This window comes from Cetorhinus maximus, chromosome 7, assembly GCF_964194155.1.
Source record: "Cetorhinus maximus chromosome 7, sCetMax3.hap1.1, whole genome shotgun sequence".
Lineage (NCBI taxonomy): Eukaryota > Metazoa > Chordata > Chondrichthyes > Lamniformes > Cetorhinidae > Cetorhinus > Cetorhinus maximus.
In genome coordinates this window covers 12553808-12573958 of record NC_135885.1, presented here as the reverse complement: position 1 = coordinate 12573958, position 20151 = coordinate 12553808, and the positions used below count along the sequence as shown (strand labels likewise).

The 20151-nt window shown below is 40.8% G+C and overlaps 1 protein-coding gene across 1 annotated transcript in view; it reads right to left on the bottom strand.

Annotated features, from left to right (window-relative positions):
* prkx (protein kinase X-linked) overlaps positions 1-18509 on the bottom strand; it is a 137311-nt gene extending 118802 nt beyond the window's left edge. Inside the window, exon 1 of the mRNA XM_078545059.1 lies at positions 18094-18509. Within this exon, the coding sequence (XP_078401185.1) occupies positions 18094-18289 (196 nt within the window). The 5' untranslated portion in view covers positions 18290-18509. The remainder of the gene's footprint in view (positions 1-18093) is intronic.
* Positions 18510-20151: the final 1642 nt, after the last annotated feature.

Sequence of the window (20151 nt, the reverse complement as noted above, 5' to 3'; positions counted from 1 at the left end):
CATCAGTTTGTGGAACTTGTGGATCAAATTGAAACAGGATATGGAGACCTTATACACACTGAAGTGCGCTGGCTAAGTCATGGTAAAGTACTGGTCAACTGAACGCATTGAACCAGTCATTGCAAGGGGGGGCGGACATCGCCTCTTGCCCACACTAGTTGCTAGTGTCAGAAAATTCATGCTACACCTGCAGTTAATGTCCACTCCGTGACCTTCATGTGACTATACTCACTTCCCAAATTTGAAAAAAATGCTGAAAAAACAATGATCAAGGAAATGAATCTGATCTATCAGTTCACATACAAGTGCTGTCTACGCTGGCAGAACGTTATTAGAACTGCTTTTCTTCTCAATGATCTGAAACCCTTCCTCTCATTGTTCTCAAATCCATTTGAATTTGAACTGAGCAAATGTGGCATAGTATGTCAAAGGCTTGGGGTTGATAAAAGAAAGTTTGAGGAAGAATAATTCATCTTCATGCCCTGGAAGACGACAAAATTAACCAGCATAAGAGGAAAGGTATACGAAAACTTTGGTTGAATATCCCCGATCCAGTTCTCTGGCATTACATTGCAAAGCTGATGTTAATCTTTGGATCAACATATACATGCAAGCAGGCTTTTTCTGCTATGGGACACATCAAATTCAAAAAGCACAACACACTAACAGATGGAAACCTTAATGCTGAATGGCAAAGCGTCTGCACATCCCTGTTTCCTAATCTAAGAAAGCTTGTGGAGGACAGACCCAATCAGAAGAAGTTGCACTGAGTATGATGTAAGGGAAGTGTAAATATTTGTTTTTATCATTTGAAGTTGATGACAGTTCTTTTAATATATAAACAATTAAGCATTTTCTATAACTCGTTATCAAATACACTTAATACACACCGGATGTTTCATCTTACTCATAGGATCATAGTTAGTGAACATGCCCGATTTCAATCTTGCGGCCCACTGAGATGAAGGAGGGTCGATCATTCAGCCCACTCACTAGCCCAGGTTGCCCATCACTGATCTACAAGACACACTGTAGGAACTCACCAAAGCTCCTGCAACAGCACTTTCCAAACCCATGACCTCTACCATCTAGAGGGACAAGTGCAGCAGACACAAGGGAACTCCACCACCTGCAAGTTCCACTCCAAGTCACACACCTTCCTGACTTGGAACTGTGTTGCCATTCCTTCACTGTAGCTGGGTCAAAATACTGGAACTCCCTTCCTAACAGCACTGTGGGTGTTCCTACAACACATGGACTGCAACAGTTCAAAAAGGTGGATCACCACCACTTTCTCAAGGGCAATTAGAGATGGGCAACAAATGGTGGCTTTGTCAGCAACAGTTACATCCTAAGAACAAATAAGCCAAGGCAGTTTTGGAGCTGCACAATTATTTCAGTTCCAATAAAATATGAAGATTGCTGATCTTTTGTCTCGGCATAGCCTGAAGTCAAATAACTTAATCACTTAAGTACCATGTGTAGTGCCAAAAAACTATGTTTAATGATGCTATGACAGCAGTGAAAGGGCGAAATCATCTTGGGCGACTTTAAGTTGGGGATATGTGGACATATTTAAATTATCAAGCACAAAATTCAAACAAATCAAGGAAACCTTTCTAATTTTTGTATTACTCATTAAACAAATAAATGCTTTGCATCAGACACATTAATATAATCAAAGGCATTAAGGGAGTCATCTGCCAATGGATATTAAGCTGAAATATTGGAGAGAGGATCAATAAGTAGCCTTCTTTAAAAAATGCTCATTTTCCATGTAATACTAAGTTCACATTCAAAGTAACTGCCATGGAAAGTTTTCATGAAACATTGTAATACAGTATACAAGTAACTTTCCTAATTACTACGCATTAATCCATGTTGGGAAGTGTGTGAAGTCAATCTGGGCACAAATAAGGCACATAATGCCTTATGTGCTGCAAAACTCTACAACTAAATAAAAAATGGCCACATTATTGAAGTGCACAAGTGTGACTGGAACCAGAATGCTGCTACCCAAGTCTTCTCCCCTCACTCCCATCAGAATAGCCTGGCCAGTCCAGCTCTACTAGCACTCTTTACCCCAGCAATTTTGATTTGGAAACTCTTCTCCAAGCATGCTACAATTCTGACATCAGATTACTGTGCATCTCCCCAACACACTAATGGAGGCCAAAAATTCAGACATTAACTGCTATCTCTATCTTGCTAACTCTATCTTGCTTTTTTTGAATAATATACTTTATTCATAAAATATCTGGAAGAACATTACAAAACATTTCTAAATCGCCATTACAAAAAGTGTAATCAGATTCAACTTTTACACATGGATCACAAGGTGCTTCAATACAATCAATAACTCTATCCTTATATTTTTGAAAGCATATCTCAAGAACGCTTTACGCTTTTCTCTAGACTAAGGTCCTTAAGTACATCCTCCGTATCCACTTCAAGTTGGTTCTTGCATGTGAGGAGTGAATATATGTAAATTGCTGTGGCTAGCACATGTTTTTCAAGGAATCAATTATCTCTCTCAAAGCAACAGTGAAAAATATAGTGTTAACATTTCATCTGTCTTGCAACTCGAGAGGTCAGATACGAAAAAGAGTTAGAACTGAACCAAAATGATCGTTTTTGTATTTAATGTACTGAGCATAGCCAGGCATTTCCTGGAAATCTTCAGTCATATTTATAGTTCAATGAGTTGATTGATGTGAAAGAAGAGTAGAGAATATTTTCTGTTGCACTCAGTAGCTCAGTCAACAAACACATTACCAGATGAGTTCTTGTGCTGGACAGATCAGCAAGATTGCAGGTTTCATCTCTAGTCCGTGATGAGCTAGCTAATCTCAGCTCTGGCAATTATTTTGGAATTGCTTAATTAATTTTGCTGCCAATAGATTATGAAGATAATGGATGAATATCTACCTAGATAGAATTTTAGGCACTACTGGAAAGCATCCCTGTGAATGTTAGGAGAGTGCAAGGTCAGGTTTGTTTCAAATTCACTCTCCTCAGTTGAAGCCAAGAAAAGAATGCACATTAAGAATAGCTGCATAGCCGCCAGTGCTTTGGCTATGCCAGTGGAACCATATCCCAACATGAAACGATCTTTTCAGGCAAAGGAAGGAAACAGAAATATGAAATATCAGTATGAATGGAGAAGCCCATCTCTTAAAAAAAGTACTTAGATGGGGTCTGAGGACAACAAGGATGAAAGGGAAGGGAATGAAAACTGCAAAGCCTAACAGCAATTTAACTTAAAAATACTTCAATCCAGATGTTCAAGTACTCAGCAGATTTGGCAGGCTGTCAAAGATCGTCCACAAAAACACAGGAAAAATCCGATCCAACCCATTACCACACCACCTGTCTACTCTCGACCATCAGCAATGTAATGGAAGAGAGCACTGGCAGTGCTATCAATCAGGACTTACACAGCAGTAACCTGACCAATTACCCACCAATAGTGAAGGAAATCAAGGGTGGATAAGGAGCCAGAGTTGGAGGAATGCATAGTTCTCAAAAGGTAATAAGGCAGGAAGGTAAGGAGAAGCGTAGCAATTAAGAGGTTTGAACACATGGATAACAATCTTGGTTAATGAGTAAAATAGCATTGGGGGTACAAGAAGTTTTGGATAAACCCAAATTGGGGGTACAAGAAGTTTTGGATAAACCCAAATTTGGAGAGGAAGAAGATAAAAGCTAAAAGAAAATGCAGAAAGCTGAGAGCAAGAAAGACAAAGCTCATATACGTAAGGATCAAGTGGATGGAAAAAAAAGGAACTGCACAGCCTTTTATCATGTTATGACATTTCAAAACATTTGCACTAATTTATAAACCAGAAGCAAAAAAAGTAGAAAGGATTAGATATTGTCACCAGACGAAAGCATCTGAAGGAGTATAAATAAGGAGCAAGTCCAAAGGATTAAACGGCTAATGGTGTATGGTGACAAGCTGCAATAATAAGAATTCTGTCTTTAGAGTTAAGGCAATCAGAATGGAAGATAAAAAGGACACTGGCTCAAACTGATACAGGGCTGAATAAGGTTGCAGGGATAGGAAGGAAAAGGCTATAGGAGGATTTGTAGATATGGACAAGGATTTTCAAATTGTACTCCGCTAAATGTAATAGGGGTGGACGGTGAACTATGGGTAATAGGGAACAAGGAATGTCTTCAGCAAAGTTTTGGACAAGATGCAAATTGTAATGGGCAGAACTCTGGAAAAGAACTCCATACTTGAGACAAAGAAGGCAGAAGTATTTCTGGCATTAGAGCCAAAGCATATTGTAGAGCAGTGGGAGCTTCACTCTGCATTTAACCATATTATACTTGAGTTTCTTCCATTGGGTGCTGAAAATTGAAACCTCAAGAAATGAAAGCAAAGACAGGATGCCATAGTATAATCCCGCTTTTACATTCCTGACGTTAAATAAAAATCTTATCTACAAGATCTTGTAGAAACATATGTGTATTTTTAAAGCTATTTTTTATATGACAAATCTTATTTTTATTTTAATTGACTTAAGTGAAGAAAAACATGAGAAATAAAATAGGAGCAATATCTAAAGCAAAGTGTTTAATTAAAAACCAAAAACGGCATTTAAAATTCAACAAGAAAGTATTAAAATGATCTGAGGTGTAGTTTAAATCTGGAACTTGACAACTGCAGTTAAGTACTTAGCTTTACTTTCAAATCATCTAATATGATAAAGACTCATTACCAAAACTTCCCTGCATCTGTAGAAATGGTTGATTCATAAGTTTACAATCTAAGAGGGAAAGATTATGTTGTAATTTTTTGATTCACAATAGGATGATCTGGTGAGGGAGTATGAAACTAGGCTGGTTTTATTGATAGAAACCTTCAGCTCAGGTGATAGCATGAAACTGCGTGGTCTTAGCTGCAGATCAGCTCCTGTTCACTGATTACATTGAATAAATGTGGTTATGACAAAACTGGTTTGGTTGTGTTCTGGTTATGGTGCTGAACTGGCAAGTCTAAAGGTTAAGAGTTCAAATTCTATCAGTGCAAGTTATGAAACTGAGTTCAAAAATTGAGTGATATTATGGGCTGGTGCCAGAAATTTTATTTATGTAATTAAAGAACCTAGGAAAAGGAACTTGGCACTCCTACTAAATAAACGTCTAATAATAGAAGCCAAAATATTTGTACATTTACTTTTTGTTTTACAACTATGCTCACAGTATTCAGTACAAAGTCATGAACAAGCTACACAAATGCTTTGACTGCCAAACTGACACCATGAAATTACTAGTGAATTTCAGCAATTCGTTCATGAAATGAGCAGTGATGTTGATCTTCATCTTATTCACTGGTCATATGTACCCAAGGTCCCTACCCACTTCCAGCACAGATTTTTAGATGGAATGGCAGTATTTCTTACACAGATCCTTTTAATAATTCATGAAGACTAAAGCCTTGTACTGTAATAAAGCCAGTGATCAGTATACTCTATTCAATCACAATGCCAAAAACGCTGCACACTCAAAGTCAATGACAAATGACCATGGTTGAGGGAAGAAAGAGTGACTGGGTGCGGCCATCCAACCCCTTCAATGTCAGATTAGCAATTGAAGCTGGCTGAGCTACAGGCTTTTTAAATACCTGGAACAAGAAGTTAGTTTTGGTTATTCTGAGTCACTATGATTAAAGTCAAAATTAACTAGTAATAGTTTGAACAAGCATGTTCAAACTATGACTAATGGACTAAAAAAACTGAACATGCAGTAACACTGAAATAAACCCATGAATAGATACATATTTCAATGCTACCAAGTAGAATATGCTGTTGTGTGCCGGTAACGCTACCAAAAAAGTGCTCATTTTATGCTGAAGTAAATTATAGATGCTTTCAGTCACTGAGAAATATGCACATTAACCTAAAAGGAAATTTACAAGCACTTGGTAATCTGCAAGCTTTCAGTAATGCAATTAAACTGACTTCAGACTTCTTATTTACAGCAACTAGACTTTGCCATCCTAAAAGCTCATAAAACATAGCTCCACCCTAGAATACACTGTGCGCTACAGGCTATACATAAAGCAGCATAAGCCAATACGAACAATGCCAGAACTACTAAAATTTGTCACAGATCAAATTAAAATAAAAGTGTACATATCTATATATTTAAAATAGTTGATCGTAAACTTTAACTTTGAAGTATTTTAGGAACGGGATATTGTAATCATTGTATGTTCCGCACTCATTTTCTTAGAAACCCAGCTGTGGTCAATATTGATGCTTTCAGAAATATTTCATCTTGGATATTTTGCTCTTAATGAGCCCACTTTGTTACATGTTTTCATTCATTGTGTATCACCTTTATTATAAACCATGAATGCTCTAGTTTTGCTCAAACTTCTGGGTTGTTGATCAGTGGTGTAGTTCAGGCTGGTGTTTGGGTGGCCAATAAAGCCTATTACATTTTGTTGTGATGCCTCTTTCAAATACCAAACTTATTTTCCTTTTGACAACTCAAGTCAGCTGTGATTGGCAAACTTCTAAGTGCTACTCCCCTCTAGAATTTAACAGTTGAAAGCTTAATCCCAAGATACAATGTATACAAGCATGTTACTAGTGTGATACATGCATTAAAGCCAGGAAGAATTTGGTTGTACCTTGATCAAAATTGGGTAGGAATGCTCCTTTAACCCAGAAAATTTCAAAAATTTATCCATGAAATCACTTTTAAAGTCAGTTGTGTTGACAGCTGAGAAGAATATAACCTACTGAAATGTCAACAATGCTGTTACAACAGCAGAATTATTTGGTGACAAATGCAACAATAATCCTGGACAATCCCAAGAGATATGCCATACATAAAGCAAGAATGCGCAAATCTTATCTCAACATGAAGCAATGTCCAAAATTGCAAACTGTATGATCTATTAACTTCATTTCACAGTGATACCTCTTAGGTGTAACCAAGGTAGATCACACTGATAGAGTCGTGATTTGAATGTTTTCGGTCCCCATCCACCCTGCCCACAGACAACAAGAATTTCAACAGGGGCTAAGGACTTTATCTGGCAGCCTTTTTTGTTCATTGTGTTATGATCCTTGGCCAGACCCTGGGTCGTGGGGGGAGATCCGGTTAGGGACCAATAACATTTTATTTAAAGTAGATAAACTTTGAGAATCAAGACGCTTACTAAGTGGATAAAGCTGCATGGTTCCATGGGTTTGGAACAAACAAAAATAAACTTTAAGTTGAGAAAGATAAAACAATTTACAATATCTATCTTATGTTCTAACATTCAGGGTTAAGTATGAAGCGTATGTGAATTAACAGGTGAACTGCAGTCAAGCACACCACACCACAGAATAAAAGACAGATGTGACCAAACCACAATTCCATGGATTTCTCAACAATCTACCCATATGTTTGTCACACAGTGAGACAACTAATCTTCACTGAAACTTCATCTTTCTCACAAGGGTTTCCAATCTCCACACTTGAAGATCTCACCTTGGAATTCTCTCCAAAAGTCGCTCCTGTTTGGGCGGCTTCAATGACGAATTACTTCACAAGGTTTCAACCTCGCCTTCCGAGATTCCTTTCCCTGGATCACTGAGTACATTTAAGCTTCACCCTCCAAGCAAAATTTAAAATCTCCATCAGTGCCAAACAGATCACCACTACTCCAAAGTGGTACCTTTGCCCCAACTGCCCGCAGCACGGAGTCACCAATCTTCGCCTGTCTTCTCGGGCCTTCAGGGCTTCTCGCGAGCCCACTTTGCATAATGTCTGCTCCCTATTTCTTTAATTCGGAGCTGATTTCTCCACCCCTCCCCCTTATAACTTTACTTAATGAGACGTATGCCCATCCCCTATCTTCATCCTTTACCTGAGATTACCTTTTGAAACATCTCCCTGCTTCCCCCATGCCCCCGCTCCTTGGTTTGGAACCTTCTCCCTGTCCCCACCCCTCATGTCCTGCTCCCTGGGACACACTCACTATAATAGCGCTCCTTACGAGGTCATCTGACATGCCTTTTCGTGTCAATTTCTCCTTTCCCTTCTGAGCAGGGTCAGTCCCCAGCCTGAAGAACTTAAAAAAAAGACAACCTGCGCATCTGCTGCCAGTTCCCGGCCAGTGCATGCGCAGGAGACACAAGGCTCATCAGGAACCAGAGTTCCCAACCTCCAAAGTATTGGTCTCTTAAAATGACAAAAGCAACCAATACAGAATAAGACCATAAGACATAGGAGCAGAAATTAGGCCATTCGGCCCAACGAGTCTGCTCCGCCATTCAATCATGGCTGATAAGTTTCTCAATCCCATTCTAGTGCCTTCTCTCCGTAACCTTTGATCCCCTTACCAATCAAGAACCTATCTATCTCGGTCTTAAATACACTCAATGACCTGGCCTCCACAGCCTTCTGTGGCAATGAATTCCATAGATTCACCACTCTCTGGCTAAAGAAGTTTCTCCTCATCTCTGTTCTAAAAGATCTTCCCTTTACTCTGAGGCTGTGCCCTCGGGTCCTAGTCTCTCCTACTAATGGAAACATCTTCCCCACGTCCACTCTATCCAGGCCTTTCAGTATTCTGTAAGTTTCAATCAGATCCCCCCTCATCCTTCTAAACTCCATCGAGTATAGTTCCAGAGTCCTCAAACGTTCCTCATATGTTAAGCCTTTCATTCCTGGGATTGTTCCCGTGAACCTCCTCCGGACCCTCTCCAGGGCCAGAACATCCTTCCTGAGAAACGGGGCCCAAAATTGCTCACAATATTCTGACCAGAGCCTTAAAAAGCCTCAGCAGCACATCCCTGCTTTTATATTCTAGTCCTCTCGAAATAAATGCCAACATTGCATTTGCCTTCCTAACTACCGACTCAACCTGCAAGTTAACCTTAAGAGAATCCTGGACTAGGACTTCCAAGTCCCTTTGCACTCCAGATTTCTGAATTCTCTTCCCATTTAGAAAATATGGGGAGTGCCTCTATTCTTCCTACCAAAGTGCATGACCTTACACTTCCCCACGTTGTATTCCATCTGCCATTTCTTTGCCCATTCTCCCAACCTGTCCAAATCCTTCTGCAGCCTCCCCGTCTCCTCAATACTACCTGTCCCTCCACCTATCTTTGTATCATCTGCAAACTTAGCCAGAATACCCTCAGTTCCTCCATCTAGATCATTAATGTATAAAGTGAAAAGTTGTGGTCCCAACACTAACCCCTGCAGAACTCCACTAGTCACCAGCCGCCATCCTGAGAAGGACCCCCTTATCCCCACTCTCTGCCTCCTGCCAGACAGCCAATCTTCTATCCATGCTAGTACCTTGCCTCTAACACCATGGGTTCTTATCCTACTTAGCAGCCTCCTGTGCGGCACCTTGTCAAAGGCCTTCTGGAAGTCCAAGTAGATAACATCCATTGGCTCTCCTTTGTCTAACCTACTCATTACCTCCTCAAAGAATTCTAACAGGTTTGTCAGGCATGACCTCCCCTTGATGAAACCATGCTGACTTTGCCCTAGTTTACCATGCATTTCCAAGTATTCTGAAATCTCATCCTTAATAATGGACTCTAAAATCTTACCAACGACCGAGGTCAGGCTAATCGGCCTGTAATTTCCCATCTTTTGCCTCACTCCCTTCTTAAACAGGGGGGTTACATTAGCGATTTTCCAGTCCTCTGGGACCCTCCCTGACTCCAGTGATTCCTGAAAGATCACCACTAACGCCTCCACGATCTCTTCAGCTATCTCCTTCAGAACTCTGAGGTGCAATCCATCTGGTTCAGGTGATTTATCCACCTTCAGACCTTTCAGTTTTCCTAGCACCTTCTCCTTGGTAATGGCCACCATACTCACCTCTGCCCCCCGACTCTCTTGAACTTTGGGGATGTTACTCGTGTTTTCCACCGTGAAGACTGACGCAAAGTACCTATTCAGTTCCTCCGCCATTTCTTTGTTCCCCACTACTACTTCTCCAGCGTCATTTTCCAGCGGCCCAATGTCCACTTTTGCCTCTCTCTTACCGTTTATATATCTAAAAAAACTCTTGCAATCTTATTTTATGTTACTGGCTAGTTTGCCCTCATATTTAATCTTCTCCCTCCTTATTTCTTTTTTAGTTGTCCTCTGTTGGTCTTTGTAGGCTTCCCAATCCCCTGCTCTTTGCCGCATTGTATGCTTTCTCTTTAGCTTTTATGCTGTCCCTGACTTCCCTTATCAGCCATGGTTGCCTCATCCTCCCTTTAGTATGCTGCTTCTTCTTCCTAGGGATGAATTTTTGCTGTGTCTCCCAAATTACTCCCAGAAACTCCTGCCATAGCTGTTCCACTGTCTTTCCTGCTAGGCTCATCTCCCAGTCAATTCTGGCCAGCTCCTCCCTCATGCCTCTGCAGTTGCCTTTATTCAACTGTAATACCGTTACATCTGATTCCAGCTTTTTCCACAAATTGCAGGGTAAAATCTATCATATTATGGTCACTTCCTCCCAAGGGGTCCTTCACCTTAAGCTCCATTATCAAATCTGCCTCATTACACATCACTAAATCTAGAATTGCCTGTTCCCTAGTGGGCTCTACCACAAGCTGCTCCAAAAAGCCATAGACATTCGTAGACATTCCACAAATTCCTTTTCTTGGGATCCACTACCAACCTGATTTTCCCAGTCTACCTGCATATTGAAATCCCCCATGATCACTGTAACCTTGCCTTTCTTACCCGCCTTTTCTATCTCCTGGTGTATCTTGTGCCCCACATCCTGACTACTGTTCGGAGGCCTGTACATAACTCCCATTATGGTTTTTTTACCTTTGCGGTTCCTCAACTCTGCCCACACAGATTCTACATCATCTGACCCTACATCATTTCTTGCTATCGATTTAATTTCATTTCTTACTAACAAAGCAACCCCAGACCCTCTGCCAACCTGCCTATCTTTTCGATAGGATGTATATCCTTGGATATTTAGCTCCCAGTCCTGATCCCCTTGCAGCCATGCCCACCACATCATACCTGCCAATTTCAATCTGCTCCACAAGCTCATTTACCTTATTTCGTATACTGCGTGCATTCAGATACAACACCTTCAATCCTGTATTTCCTGTCCCCTTTCTCATTGTCGTCCCTTTATCTGATGTGCTTCTGACCAGTTTTGATAAAAATAAAGCTGAATACTGAGGCAACATGCTGTGAGACACACAAGTAGGAGCATAGTGACAGATCACAGCTCATTCCTCAAGTGGAGAAAAGTAATACAATGCGAGAGGCTGCAAAATAAGGATAGTTCTGCTGAATATTAATCCGCCCCAAGGTTTGAAAACATATCTTTCATGGTATCACAGAATACAGTCAAGTAGATTTCTACTTCTTTATCCAAATTAAACAAACTTGTTTATTTACAGAATTCTCAATTAAAGTTTCAGTACCACAGAACGCCTGGAGGATTTCAGCATGCTTATGAAATAATTCCAGTTTAAATACAAATATAAAAACAGGGAAGTTCAAGTCACCATCAGTGACACTCAAAAGTAGAAAAAGTAGAGCTAGATTTTAACAGTTAATAGGAAACCTCGAATTTATTAATCTTCCATAGGGAAGATGATTATAAAACATTCACTACCTTTCACTGCATGCAGTTACCATTTGCCTTCCTAACTTTTTGCAGTATGTTAGCCTATATTGCAAGGGGATTGGCATGTAAGAGAAAAGAAATCTTGTTGCAATTAAAGAGATCTTGGTGAGATCAGATCTGGACTATTGTGTACAGTTTTAGTCTCCTTATTTAAGGAAGGATATACATCCTTTCGAGGGGATGCAACAGAAGTTCACTGGATTGATTCCTGGGATAGGAGGGTTTCCCTATGAGTAGAGATCAAGTGGAATGGTCCTCTGGGGGTGATCGTATTTCAATGAATAAAATTCTTGAGGGCTTGGCAGGGTTGATAGCGAGAAATTGGTTCCCCAGGTTGAAGAGCCTCGAATTAGGGGTCAAAGTCTCATAGTAACGTCAACCATTTAGGACTGAGATGAGAAACTCCTTCAGTGAGAAGGTCATGAAAATATTCCCTTTAAGCTGAGTAACTACACAGAAACCCAGAAGTTCCCTTATGTTACCGCATGTGTTTGGCTGCGCAAAAAACAAAATTAAAGGGGCCTTGGTTGTGAATCTTAGATTCTCTACCCCAGATGGCTGTGGACTCTGTCAATAAGTATGTTCAAGATTAAGATCAATAGATTTAAGGACACTAAGGGAACCAAGTAACATGGAGATGGGGGTTGGGAAAGGAAGATGTTTAACAATTATCACATTGAACAGCAGAGCAGGCTTGACTGGATATACACGTAATCCTGTTCATGTTTCTTAAGTGCTTACGTTCCAAAATTAAGGAGTGAATCACATGTACATTGTGTGATTATTTGCCAACCTCAGGATATTCAGAAACATTCAGGCTATACTATACTAGACCTGGTACTGTGCAACAAGATTAACTAATGACCTCATAGGAAGACACCATAAGGTAGCAACAATCATAATATTTTTGTATTTTACATTCAGTTTCAGGGAGAGGAGATTGGATCCAAAATTGCTATTTTAAAGTTAAATCAGGGCAATTATGAGGGAATGAAAGCACAACTAGCTAAAGTGAACTGACAAATTAGGTTAAGGGGTCGGTCATATGAGATGAAGTGGCGGACATTTATGGAGATATTTCAGAATACACAGAAGAGATACATTCCAACAAGAAAGGAAAATTCCAAGGGGAGGATTCACCGTTGTTGGTTCACTAAAAAAGTTAAAGACAGTATCAAACTTAAAGAAAAAGCATATAATTCTGCAAGGATGGGTGGCAGGTTAGAAGGTTGGACAGAATATTTTTAAAAAGCAAAGAATGACTAAAAGGCTGATAAGGAAGGAAAAATTAGAGTACAAGAGAAAGCTAGCTGGAAAAATAAATAGAAAGTAAGAGTTTCTATAGATATTTAAAAAGAAAAGGTAAGAAAACGAGTGTTGGTCCTATAAAAAGCGAGTCTGGGAATTGATAATGGAAAATAAGGTGACAGATGAATTGAACCAGTATCTTGCATTGGTCTTCATTGTAGAAGATACAAGTAACATCGCAAAAATAGCTGTAAATCAGGAAATGAAGAGGTGGAAATCAGGAAAACTTACAATCACCAAGGAGGTGGTACTGAGAAAATTGTTGGAGCTGCGGGCTGACAAGTCCCAGGGTCCTGATGGACTTTCATCCTAAGGTCTTGAAAGTGGCTAGTGAGATAGTTGATGCGTCGGTTTTAATTTTCCAAAATTCTCTATATTTGGGGAAGGTTCCATTAGATTGAAAAAAGAGAGGGAGGACAGAAAGCAGGAAACTACAAGTCAGTTAGCTTAACTGTTAAAACGAAAATGTTAGAAACTATTATTCAAGATGAAACTATTATTCAAGATGTTATAGCAGGGCACTTGAAAAATTCAGGCAATCTGTCAGAGTCAACATGGTTTTGTGAAAGGGAAATCAATGTTGAATGTTTAATCAATTTTTTGGGGTTCATTGAAGAAGCAACATATGCAGTTGATAAAGGGGAACCAGTTGATATACTGCATTTAGCTTTCCAGAAGGCATTTGATAAGGTGCCACATCAAAGGTTATTGTGGAAAATAAAATTTCATGCAGTAGAGGGTAACATATTGGCATAAATAGAAGGTTGACTAGCTATCAGGAAACAGAGTAGGCATGAATGGGTCTTTTGCTGGTTGGCAAGATGTGACAAGTGGTGTGCCAAAGATGGGTGCTGTGGCCTCAACTTTTGACAATTTATATAAATGACTTGGATGAAGGGACTGAAGGTATGGTTGCTAAATTTGCTGATGACAGAAAGATAGGGAGGACAATAAGATGTGAAGAGGACACAAGGAGGCTACAAAAGGGCATAGACAGGTGATGTGAGTGGGCAAAGACCTGGCAAATGGAGTATGATGTGGGAAAGTGTGAACTTGTCCATTGTGGCACGAAAAATAAGAAAGTATATTATCTAAATGGTGAGAGGCTGCAGAGCTCCAAGATACAGAGGGATCTAAGTGTCCTAGTGCATGAATTGCAAAAACCTAGTATGCAGATGTAGCACGTAGGAAAGTTAACTGAATGTTATCGTTTATTGAATAAGAATAGGGAGGTTATGCTTCAGTTATGCAGGGCATTGGCAAGGCCACATCAGGAGTACTGTGTACAGTATTGGCCTCCTTATTTGAGGAAGAATGTAAATGTGTTGGAAGCAATTCAGAGAAGGTTTACTAAACTAATACCTGGGATGGGCAGGTTGTCTTATGAGGAAAGGTTGGACAGGCTCGGCTTGTATCCGCTGGAGTTTAGAAGAGTAAGAGGTGACTTGGTTGAAACATATAAGATCCTGAGGGGTCTTGACAGGGTTGATGTGGAGAAGATGTTTTCTCTTGTGGGAGAATAGAGTACTAGGAGCCACTGTTTAAAAATAAGGGGTCACCCATTTAGGTCAGAGATGAGGAGAATTTTTTTCTCTCTGAAGGTTGTCTCTCTTTGGAAGTCTCTTCCTCAAAAGGCTGTGGAATCAGAGTCTTTGAATATTTTTAAGGCAGAGGTAGATAGATTCTTGATAAGCAAGGGGTTGAAAGGTTATTGGGGTTAGGCGGGAATGTGGAATTGAGGTTACAATCAGATCAGCCATGAAGGCTGAAAGGGCCTGCTCCTAATTCGTATATAAACATTCGACCAGAGAAGTATTTGCACTTGAACGTAACCCAACTTTTGAATTGCCCAGTGTATGACATTCCCTGAAGAGAGGAAAAAGCAAGCACAAAATAAATCAAAAATATTGAAGACTTCCAACTTATTGATAGCCTCCACTTTCACCAATTTTTCTCTATACACTATATTCAAAATCACCATTTTCCTGCAATACAAATACACTTTTACTAATGGTAGAAACACTGCCTGATATAAACTGACCAACAAATTCCCAAACATTAAATAAAAGCTGATTATTGTAAGCAGATTATTAAATCAAAGGTAATTTACAAGCAACATCAAACACATTTATTCAGTGGCAACTTAAGAAGAAAAGCCACCATCACACCATCACCTTCGGGGCAACGAGGGATGGGTAACAAATGTTCCTGCACCAACATCATGCAGATTCCATAAATAAAATAAAAGTGACTCGCACACTTGGCTGTTCCAATACACTCTTGGGTGGTCTCACATAGCCCTAAGCTGCTACTGTCCATGTGCTAACTCGCACCATGTTCTATTCGCCCATTATCTCTGAGCACACTAACCTACATTGTTGCCAGTAAAGCAACGCCTCAATTTTATAATTCTCATCCTTCCTTTTCTAACCTGTCCAAGTTCGCACCCAGTCCTATCTCTGTACTCTCCTCCAATGAGATGTCTGTGCTCCTCTAATTCTGGCCTCTTGTGCAATGTTCCTTCTGAGCTGTGCAGCCATGCAGCAACCCGCAAGTTTCCTTGAATGCCGAGCATAAGTCAGCCCCTTTAAATGACCATGTGTAGATGGCTGTGTAAAAGATGCAATGGGCCTGCGCTGCCCACACAAACGAATCGGCCGCAGACTACACAAAATAATCGATACTCTGCTCCAACATCCCCAATTTTAAATTGGTCCACGATTGATGGCTGTGTCTTTAGCAGCCTCGGTTCAAAGCTCTGGAATTTCCTCCTTAAATCTCTCTCCTCCTTTAAGATTCTCCCTAAATCATCCCTCTTTGGCCAAGTTTTCTGCCCTGATATCTCCTTATTTGCTTAGTGTTAAGTTTTATTTGATAAAACTCCTGCAAAATGCCTTGGGACTTATTACCACGTTCAACGTGCTACATGACTACAAGTTGTTGTTAGGTTCTTAAGACAGACGTGGAGCATGTCGGGCTTTTGAATGTCTATTTAACCGTCCTTTAAGAAAAGGTATTCTCCTTTAAAAAGTGTTACTTTTTATTGTGCAAGCCAAGCTACATTGTAACAAATCTTCTATTGTATCAGGACAAATATTTTGTATCAAGAACTGACAGTCCATGATAAACAACAGTTTATACACAGAAAGTCAACACAAACAACAACTAAAATTCATGATGCATCTGTACAATAATAAAGACACGATCAATAAACAATTAAACCTTTGACATTCTCTTTGTTAACAGAAAGCTCTGCATCACCTCATTTGTGCTCATGTATCTCATGTCAATTCTGTTGAACATTGTTACAAAAACTTGGTAGTGATTTGCAATATTTAGAGTCGTCACAGGAAGCATTTAATAAAATTCTAAAATAAACTATACATATATACCAAATTAAATTTATCAAGTGCAGAAAGCCAGAATATAAAACTAATCAAGAAAAAGTGATTCAATTTTAGTTGCACTGAAATAAGGTTATTTTTAATCCGCTTGCCCTCCAGAGTTCTTTCCATCTCGAATGTTCTGACCTTATCCATGAAGGCATTCAATAGTGAAATCAGCATAATCTGAATACTTTTTATATTCATCATTAAACCGAAAAATTACATTGATAATTTTCATCCAGTTAATGGTCTCCAATGCCGAAATGAAATGTTTATCACTGAATTTGTTTCGTACGTTGCTACCAGTGCAATGTAGGAAAAATCCTACTCAAAAAGTAGATTTATTTTTTTTAATTAAATCATATGTCACAATCAACTCTAAATACATGTCCCATTCACTTGTTGGCAGAACTAAAAATACAGGGGGCTTTGTTGGCCAATCTAGTAACAGAGACAAGCTAGTTTTGATGCATCTTCTAATCCATTAGGTACTGCCCAGTAATCACATCAACAAACTTCTAACACATCAGCAAAGACAGGTTTAATGCTGTAATAGTAAACATTGAAAATCAATGTGTGTGGGTTGCCCTCCCAAGGCCCAGAACCTACAATGTGAAAATGCATGTTATAATACAAAAAATATGCTTTGTGTTAGGTTATCTTAATTCATTCTTCATTTGCTCCCACTGGTGAGAGATGTGTGAGCAGTAAGTCACCTTTAACAGCGCAAAAACCTTGCAAACAAAAGTTTGGAAGGGCAATAGCAAAAAATGAGTGTCTTACATAAATTAATGTGTTTTTAAAATTTTCATTTCCCCACCATTAAATGTTATCAAAAAGCACTGAAGCACTTAAATCTGCCAGGAAAGCTTGCAGGTCTAGCTGAATAAACACCAAAACAGAGGTGGAGGTTAAAAAAGGAAATAGAAATCAATCATTCCAATAAGGGAAAGTTCCTTTCATTATTTCATTGAAATCACACCCAATAAAGCACCACATCCACTGAATAAACAGGGCCAAGGCAAAAAGTTTAAAGCTTACAACTGCAATAGCAAAGCTGGGGAACTAAATACAATTCAATTAGCCTCCCTCAAAAAAAATCGAATTAAATCCAAGTTGATCCATGGTTGCATTCCATTCTCCTTCATCAACATTCATGCAGAAAAAGCCTTCTGAAGAGAAAGTAAAGCCCATTTAGTCGTAGAAAACTTAACTGGGGGAGCCAAGACAAGAGTTAATTTGCGAACACCATCAAAAGAACGTGTCATATAAATATACATTAAAAAAATATTTTGGGAACACATGAAAATAACTTGACATATGCATTTTTATATATTATATACACGTTATATGCTACATAGAATATATACATGTACAACATATATACATTTTATATATGAAATGTGCATGTAACTATAATGGAAAGCACATATTATACGCACAGATATAATGGAAAGCATATATATCACACACCTATATAATTACATAATATATATAGATATATATATATATCCCTTAGACAGTAATCTTGAAAGCTTGCACAAGTTTCTTTTATTTAAAAAGGCAAAGTTTGCAATCGAAATAAGAGTGAAAAATAGGGGGGAATGCATTAATGCAATGTAAAGAATGGAATGCAAAATTGCATCATGCAAAGGTAAAAAGATAAGACAGACCCATGAGATAAGGTGAGGCGGGTAGGGATCCAAAAATGTGGGTCTCTCTCCCTCTCCCCTCCTCCCGGGGCGGAGAAGCGCCCGGCGAAAGTGGCTGTGAACCTACCCACGGTGGCGACAGTCTCCAGCTCCTCCATCCGGTAGTCCCGGGCTTGGTGCGGGCTCGCCGAAGGGGGCGTTAAATCCCCGCCGGCTGCCGCTTGTTGCTGATGCGGTTCCCCGTCCTTGGACACGGCCACCGGTAACCGCAAGCCGGGCTCGGCCGGAGAGCAGCCCGGCGCCTTGACTCGCAGCGCTGCCATTTTCCCCTCACGACATATATATGTGTATATTCACATCTATAGGATTATCGATGTCAAGTGGGGCTCTGTTATGGAGTCTTGATATATATATATATATGTATATAAATGACTGGAAAACCCCCGCAAAAAATAAATTAAAAAACTTTTAAAAACGTCCACAAGTTGTCAAAGCATTTTCTCTCGCCGCCGTCGCTCTCGCCATTAACCGCCTGCCCGGTTGGTGCGGGTAGGGGCGGGGCTTATGGGAAGGGGCGGGGCTTATGGAAAGGGGCGGGGCTTGGGTAAGAGGCGGGGCTTGGAGAAGGGTGGCTGAAGTGAAGGGGGTGGTGGCCTGGAGGAGGACGGTTTGTGGGGGGAGGGGCGTGGCTTGGAGGAGGGTGGCTTAGGGGAGGGGCGTGGTTTGTGAAGAGACGGGTTGGGGAGAAGGGGTGGGGCTTGGGAGAAGGGACGTGGCTAATGAATCAGTCTCGAAGGGAAGGGCTGCGGATGAGGCCAGGGGCGTGGGAGAAGTGGGGTTGTTTAAGAAGGGAGGGTGGTGTGGTTGGGTGGGGTAGAGGGGCGAGGCTTGAGTTACACCGGCTGATGACTGCGGGTGGTGTTTAGGGAGGGCCGGAGTGTGGGTTACAGGTGAGGAGGGGCGGGGTTGGGGTGGGGCCGAGTGGGTTGGGGTTGGGCTCGTTTTTCCGAAGTGAATTAGCGATGGGTGGGGGAGGAGGGGCACTGACGGTTCATGTCAAACCGCGCGCTCCTCCGCAAGGCTTTATGCTCCGCCCCTTCTTTCCCACCAGACGGTTTGAATTTTAAATCTATCTGTGAGACAATCAGCTCATGCGCCGAAACTGGCCCGCTGACTCCGCTCTCGCTGATTCGCTGCTTTCGAGGGCGGAGCCTCAGCCGCTGGCATTTAGCCCCGCCCTTCGCTTCCTTATTGGCGTAATGGGTGAGTGGGCAGGGCCTTTCAAAAACCCCTCCCTCACGCAGCTAGTGCCCACGTGCCCCGAGAGGCCGGAGCGCCACACCCACAATGCCCGGCCCATTCCTCGTGTTGCCTCATGCCAATCAAACTGGGAGGGGGGGGTGTGTATTGTGTGCCTTTTGGTTGCTCAGCTCTTCTGCTTTTTGTTCACATAGTTTCCACCCAATACCAAGATTCTGATTAATGGATGAAAGCAAAATACTGTGGATGCTGGAAATCTGAAATTAAAACAAAATATGCCGGAAAAACTCAGCTGGCAGCATCTGTGAGAGAGAAACAGAGTTAAGGTTTCGAGTCCATATGACTCTTCAGAGCTCATTTCCAGCATTTCCTTGTTCTGACTAATGGAGTTCAGTTTGAACAGGTTGATACCTTCCACTATCCTGGACCTCTCATCATGGAAGATGCAGAGTCTACCAAAGAAATTTGGGCTAAACTTAACAAGGGTGATAGCGTTGTGAACACAATTAAAAGAGTGTGGGGTAGCCACAGCATCTCGAATACAACGAGAATTCCTCTTATGGAAGCCCTTGTGTGTCCGGTGGCAAGGTATGGCTGTGAAAGCTGGACTATCAAGAGCGACGAGGCTCAAATAAGAGCATTTGAAATGAAAGGACTCAGACGGATATTACGAGCGCCGTGAATGGCCAAGCGAACCAACGAGTGGGTGCTCGAGAAAGCTGGTGCTAAGGGAAACTTGTTTGATATCAAGGAAGCTCACATTTTCGACGGGTGATGCAAAAAGGAGAGGGGGTGTTTGGAAGAAGAGGTAATGGAAGGAAAAACACCTGGAAAACGTGCACAAGGAAGATCCAAGATGGCATGAATGGATAATATCAGAACGTGGACTGGCCTCTCTATGGGACATGCAGTAGGGGCAGCAGAG